General features: G+C 42.3%; 1 protein-coding gene across 2 annotated transcripts in view; it reads right to left on the reverse strand.

Annotated features, from left to right (window-relative positions):
• adam17b (ADAM metallopeptidase domain 17b) overlaps positions 1-5,538 on the reverse strand; it is a 74,321-nt gene extending 68,783 nt beyond the window's left edge. For both annotated transcript variants that reach the window (XM_072561569.1, XM_072561559.1), the window contains exon 1: positions 5,272-5,538. In XM_072561569.1, the coding sequence (XP_072417670.1) occupies positions 5,272-5,371 (100 nt within the window). In that variant the 5' untranslated portion in view covers positions 5,372-5,538. The remainder of the gene's footprint in view (positions 1-5,271) is intronic.
• Between the last annotated feature and the right edge of the window lie 1,334 nt (positions 5,539-6,872).

Consider the following 6,872-nt stretch of genomic DNA (forward strand, 5'->3'; position numbering starts at 1 on the left):
TTATACAACATATTTGACAATTTAATTTAGAGTTTCAATTCAAAGCACTGATGTCATTAAGACTAAATAAAGTTTTGACAGCTTAAAAAATTATGTCTTATCAAAATTCATTCCATATTCAACTTAATAAAAATTAATCAATCAATCTCAAACTACTTTCTTGAATTAGGATGAGAAATGGCATATCCTTCAGCAGTTTATTACAAGCAGAGCAAGATATCAAAGCCACTTATGACACATGCAATAAAACATTGTTAGTCATTAATTTCAAGAGTTGACATACTTCAACATACTCATGCCACCATCGTGAGAAACCAAAGTGCTTCAAATAATTTATCACATTTGCAGTAACCACAGAATGGATTTTATATTAAAAAAAATTCAAAACCACAAGACCACATCCACTGGACAAATATATACAATTCACATGTTGGAAAATGAATGAAAGGGTCACAATTTTGTATCCCAATTAGGGATATAAAAGGCTATTTATGCAGAAAGGCAAGCGGTACGGTTGAGTCCCTAATGAAAACGGTTCCATTTGCCTTCACAAAGCAAAATGCTACCCTGTGAAAAAGGGAGCAGTTGAGATTATGAATATGCTAAAAATTAACAAAGACCATAGGTAAGATAGCGACTTAATCAGTTTAACGTAATGCTATTTGCCATTTATCAGCCCAAGCCTGAATGTTGTCCATGTTCTGCTACATGGCCTAGTTCAATGTACGCGTTACCAAATATGGTACTCTGCACTGAACACTGAGCACCCTCAATTTTGATCTTACTCGGGGCAGATGATCGCTGAAGTAGTAGATGGAAATGATTTAGCCTCGAACACCACACTGAAGAAACCCTGCACTAATGTCAGAGGCTGGTAATGATTGGCCCATAACTATAGCTTTCTTCCTTTACGCTGGGAATGATAACAACTGGTCAAACATTTTCCTCAGTTACTACTAGAATTTCATTAGGACCCTTTCACAAAACTAGAAGACACAGGTCTAAGGTGAGAAGGGAAAGATTTAAAAAGAATAGGAGGGCTAGCTTGTTCACTTAGAGGGCGGCGTGTTATGAAGATGTGGGTGTACCTTTAAGAGAGGTAAAAGCAACAGAACTACAGGACACAGCAATAATAAGGCAACAATGTAACACTGGGTCCAATAACCCGACTAGTTTGTTGCCTGGAGACAAAAAAACCAAATTCTATTCCAATCCAGTTTGAATTGAGTATATTGACAATCCGATGCTTTGGAAGGTATAAGACCAAGGAAAATCAAACAGTGGGAGAAGAACTGCAAGTCCTAGCATTTAGATTAGATTACTTACAGTGTGGAAACAGGCCCTTCGGCCCAACAAGTCCACACCGACCCGCCGAAGCGCAACCCAACCAAACCCATTCCCCTAAATTTACCCCTTCACCTAACGCTATGGGCAATTTAGCATGGCCGATTCACCTAACATGCACATTTTTGGACTGTGGGAGGAAACCAGAGCACCCGGGGGAAACCCACGCAGACGCGGGGAGAATGTGCAAACTCCACACAGTCAGTCGCCTGAGGCGGGAATTGAACCCGGGCCTCTGGCACTGTGAGGCAGCAGTGCTAACCACTGCGCCACCGTCCCACCCTGCTTGAAAAAACAAATCTCTTAAAAGTACCTTTTCAATCAGTAATCTGTGATGCAGAAACTCCTAACAAGGAGAAAAAAAAAGACACAGGAAGATCCGAAGACAAGAACCTACAGCTGCCTGGTTTTGAGATAAGAAGTGTTGTTTTGTAAATCTTAATTGCGAGTTTTAATCGGACTGGTATTGTAGCAGGGAAGATAAAAGATAGATTAGTGTAAGGACTTGTACATAGTTGTTAGCTAATTATTTGCTGTTATACTTTAAGAAATAAAGTTGTTAATTTTTACTTTAAATCGTTCTAGGCCACTCAAACTTTTACTGCACAGGATAAATCTTTTCTACGTGGCTGGTTTTAAATTAAACAGGAGAGTTTACCCAGTGTCATAACAGTTGCGTGTGTGAGATAAGCTGCCAAATGAAATGGCGTACGTAGGTATAATTACAACATTTAAAATGCATCTGGATGGGTATATGAATAGGAAGAGTTTAGAGGGATATGAGCCAAATGGGAGCACATTAGTTTAGGATATTTATTCAGCATGGATGAGAGGGACCGAACAGCCCACTTCCATGCTGCACAACTTTGTTATAATATTTCTGTTTGAGTGAAAGTTAAGGCTGTTAGGATTACAGAACAAATGGATGAGTAAAGATATTGAAATTCTAGACTTCAATATAGACAACTGGGTTCAAATTAATCTTTTGAACAGTATAAAGATTGTAGGGGCATTCCTAAGAGGGAAATCAGGAAGGTAAAAAGGGGATATGAGATAGCTTTGATATGGTTAAAAGATAATCCAGAGATGTTGAGGTACATTAAAGATTACATTACACAGTGTGGAAACAGGCCCTTTGGCCCAACAAGTCCACACCGACCCTCGGAAGTGCAACCCACCCATACCCCTACATTTACCCCTTACCTAACATTTAACATTGCGGGCAATTTAGCATGGCCAATTCACCTGACCTGCACATCTTTGGACTATGGGAGGAAGCCGGAGCAAGCTCCACACAGTCAGTCGCCTGAGGCGGGAATTGAATCCGGGTCTCTGGCGCTGTGAGGCAACAGTGCTAACCACTGTGCCACCGTGCCGCCCACAAGAACAAGAGAACAACTAGAGAGTGAGTAGGGTCGCTTAAAGGTCAAAGGGGTCAGCTTTCTGTTGGACTTCAGGAAATGAGAGAGATATTAAAATGAATACTTTGCATCAGTTTTTACTGTGGAGAAAGAAATGGACGCTAAAGGAAAGAGGGAAATAAATATTGATTATTTGAAAACAGTTCACATTACAGAAGAGGAAGTGCTGGATATCTTGGAAAATGTAAAGGTGGATAAACACTGGGATCAAATCTAGTGTAGCCTAGGATGTTGTGACAAGTTAGGGAGAATATTGCAGAGCCCCTTGCAGAAATATATCTATCATCTATAACTATGGATGAAGCGCCAAATGACTGGAGAGTGGCTAACTTTGTGCCTTTGTTTAAAAGAGGGATACAAGGAGAAGCCTGGCAACAACAGAACAATGAGTCTGCCTTTAGTGATGGATCAGTTGTTGGCGGTGATTCTGAAAGGTAGGATTTATATGCATTTGGAAAGGTAAGAAACGATTAAGAATAGTCAGCATGGTTTTGCGCGAGGGAAATTATGTCTCACAAGCTTGATTAAGTTTTTGAGGAAGTAACCAAGAAGACAAGGCAGAGTGATAGACATTGTTTTCTTGGACTTCAGTAAAGCCTTTGACAAGGTTCCACAGAATAGATTAATTAGTAAAGTTAGATCATATGAGATTCAGGGTGAGCTTGCCAACTGGATACAAACTAAACTTAAAAGCAAGAGACGGCGGTGGAGGATTGTTTTTCAGATTGGAGGCCTGTCACCAGTGGTGTCCCACAGGGATAGGTGTTGGGTCCACTTTTGTTTGTCATTTATATAAATGATTTAATTGATAATATAGAAGGCATAGTTAATAAGTTTGCAGATAACACCAAAATTGATAATGGAGACAGTGAAGAAGGTTATCAAAGATTACAAAGCGATCTTGATCAATTGTATTAATTGGCTGTGGAATGACAGATGGAGTTTAATTTCAACAAATGCAAGATATTGCACTTTGGTAAAACAAACAAAGAGAGGACTTACATAATTAAAAGCAGGGACTTAAGTAGTGTTAAAAAGCGTGGCGCTAGAAAAGCACTGATGAAGGGCTTATGCCCGAGACATCGACTCTCCTGCTCCTGGGATGCTGCCTGACCTGCTGTGTTTTTCCAGTGCCACACTTTTTGAATCTGATCTCCAGCATCTGCAGTCCTCACTTTCTCCTTAGGTAGTGTTGTTGAACAGAGAAACCTAGGGGTTCAGGTACATAATTCAGTGAAGTTTACATCACATGTAGACCAGGTGGTTCAGAACATGTTTGACAAGCTTTAATTCATTGCTCAGACCTTAAAGTACAGGAGCTGGGACATCAAGTTGAAGTTGCACTGAACATTGGTGAGGCCTCTTCTGCAGTAATGTGTCCAGTTCTGATTACCTTGTTATAGGAAGGTTATTATTAAGCTGGAGGGTGTTCAGAAGAGATTTACCAGGATGTCACCAGGAATGGAGTGTTTCAGTCTTAAGGAGAGGCTGGATAGACTGGGACCTTTTTCACTGGAGTGTAGGAGATCGAGGGGTGATCTTATAGAGGTTTATAAAATCATTAGGGGTATGGATAAGGTGACTAACAAGTGTCTTTTCCCTAGAGTGGGGGATTTCAGGACTCGGGGGCATATTTTTAAGATGTGACAACAAAGGTTTAATAAAAGATATGAAGGCTTTTTTTAAAAAACTCAGTGGCTTGTGTTATGAAATGATTTTCCATAGGAAGTGGTGGATGCAGGTATAGTAACAAAATTTAAAAGATATTTGGATAAATAAATGAATAATTGATATTTGGAGGGATATGGGCCAAGCATAGGCAGATGGAACTAGTTTAGTTTAGGATTATGGTCAGCATAGACTGGTTGGTCCAAGTGATCTGTTTAGTGCTCTGATTCTATAAGCAATGGTTATATGAGGAAATATTTTATGCATAGCTAGGGATTAGGATCTTGAATGTACTGTGGGGCGTGGTGGAGGCAGGTTCAGTAGAGATCAAGGTAATTATCCATTTTTTTAAAAAAGAGAAAATAATGCAAGGCTAAAGGCGGGGAATTAGATTAAGGGAGTCGCTCTTGAGAGAGCCAACACAGACGCGACTAGCCAACAAAAAACTAACATTCTACGTCCCAATGTTTCTGGAGATCCTAGCCTTTAAAAAGATAAACAGATCTGAGAAAAACTTTAACTTTGGCCATTGGTTAACGAGAAGTATGAAACTATTCAGGAGATTTTTTTTTTAAATCGTCGGTGGACCGATTTGTACCAAAACATTTAACATAAGCCACTAATCCTTTGCCCTCCAATAATAACATTAGATCAAAGCAGAAGTTGCCTGTGTGTCGCGCACTAAGTGTTGTCACTTTCTCGAGGTTTAAAAAGACACACCGCCAATAACAACTCTTTTTCTTCCTTTCTGTTGACAAACAGACCCGAAGGAGGGCCGCCCGGAGACGGAGTAACCCACAGCCTCAGTGTTTCCGAGAGAGAGACTCTGTCCTCTTACCGAACCGATCATCATGGCGCCCGGCTCCCCGGCCAGCCACCGCGTCTCCCAGGACAGCCACCACCAGCAGCACAGCGCTGGCGAGGCCTCGCACGGTCATCGCCCAGATCCGCAGAGCTCCTGACCAGAAGAGCGGGCCCGGGCTCTCACCGATCCCGCGGCTCCCACATCGCCCCGGATCCAAGTCCAAGTTTACCCCAGACTCGCTCTTCCTTCTCCCGCCCCCGGCAGGAAGTGGAAAACCCACGGCAACCGCTTCAGCCGGGACACCGGTCAACCCGGAAACACTTATCTGGAGGCCGACGCCGACGCCGCCATCTTGGTAAAGGAACCCCGCGGCCGAGGTGAGAGGTTGGGAAAAAGAAAGACCAAGTCGCATTTAAATGGGATCTTTCGCGACTGCTAGCCATCCCTCACCGTTTTACAACCAACTGGGTAATTTTGAAACACTGTTTCTGTTATAATTTGGAAATGAGTTAACTGATAATGGACACAACTGCATCAATAGTAATGACATTCATGATGCTGCACGGGAACAAATCTTGTTCCAAGTGATGTGTGTTTGATGGTTGCCACAGACTGTACACAAAGACACTGACAGCAGAGGTAGCAAAACACTATTCCTGCCAGTATGTACATTTGGGTTTCTGCAGATTAAAATAACCTGCAATTGTATTTCTCCAAACATACCACTTTTCATGTAAAAGCAAAAAACGATGCACGCATTAACACTGGTAGTTGTAAGGGACACGTTACCCAATTCTACATTGTCAGAAAGAAAATTATCACCGTTAACACAATTAACTTGAGTGTTAACTCTAGTCGATTCTATTTCCATCAGTCTCTACACATGCAATGCGTGCATGTCTTTAAGTTGTGCATGTCTCCTAATGTGTATGGCCCAGCGGGAAAGAGTGAGTGGTTGACCGTCCTGCAGCAGCTTCCACTATTGTTGGCTACATCCAAGCCGGTCATTCTGGCTGGAGACTTCACCTGTATCATTGATGCAGACAGACGATCTGGAGGGGCGGACAGAAAACTGGATGCCACGTCCAGAGTCCTGATCGAAACGGTCAAAGATGCCAAGCTGCACAATGTCTTCAGCACCCCTGCAAACAGAGCGCAGCGTAGATACACCTGGTCACGGGCAAATGGGTCTGTAGTCTAAGATCAGGTTACCCATTTGTGTCCAAAGTGTTTTCGGTCAGATCCACCAATGTCAGGCCGGTGTTCTTCACTGATCACTGCCTCCTGCTGGCGAACTGTCACCTACAGGACAAGCAGCAGCCTGGCAAGGAAACATGGAAGCTGAACACAAAGTTGTTGATCCCAGAAAATACTGAGGAGCTCAAAAGGGATTACACAGGTTTGAGAACCTTGAAACCACTCTGAATCTCCAGTGGACTGGTATGAAATGGTCAAAGGGAAATATCAAGAAGTTCTTTATCCTTAAAGGTGTGCAGAAGGCGAGAAAGAGGCAGGGAAAACTCACAACTCCAGGAAAGTATGCAGAACCTACTCCTGCTGCAGACGATGGGGGTCAACATTACAAAGGATCTCCAGGAAACGAAGGACTAGCAAGCCTCACTCTTTGCTGTAGA

Source organism: Chiloscyllium punctatum, chromosome 3, assembly GCF_047496795.1.
Source record: "Chiloscyllium punctatum isolate Juve2018m chromosome 3, sChiPun1.3, whole genome shotgun sequence".
Taxonomy (NCBI): domain Eukaryota; kingdom Metazoa; phylum Chordata; class Chondrichthyes; order Orectolobiformes; family Hemiscylliidae; genus Chiloscyllium; species Chiloscyllium punctatum.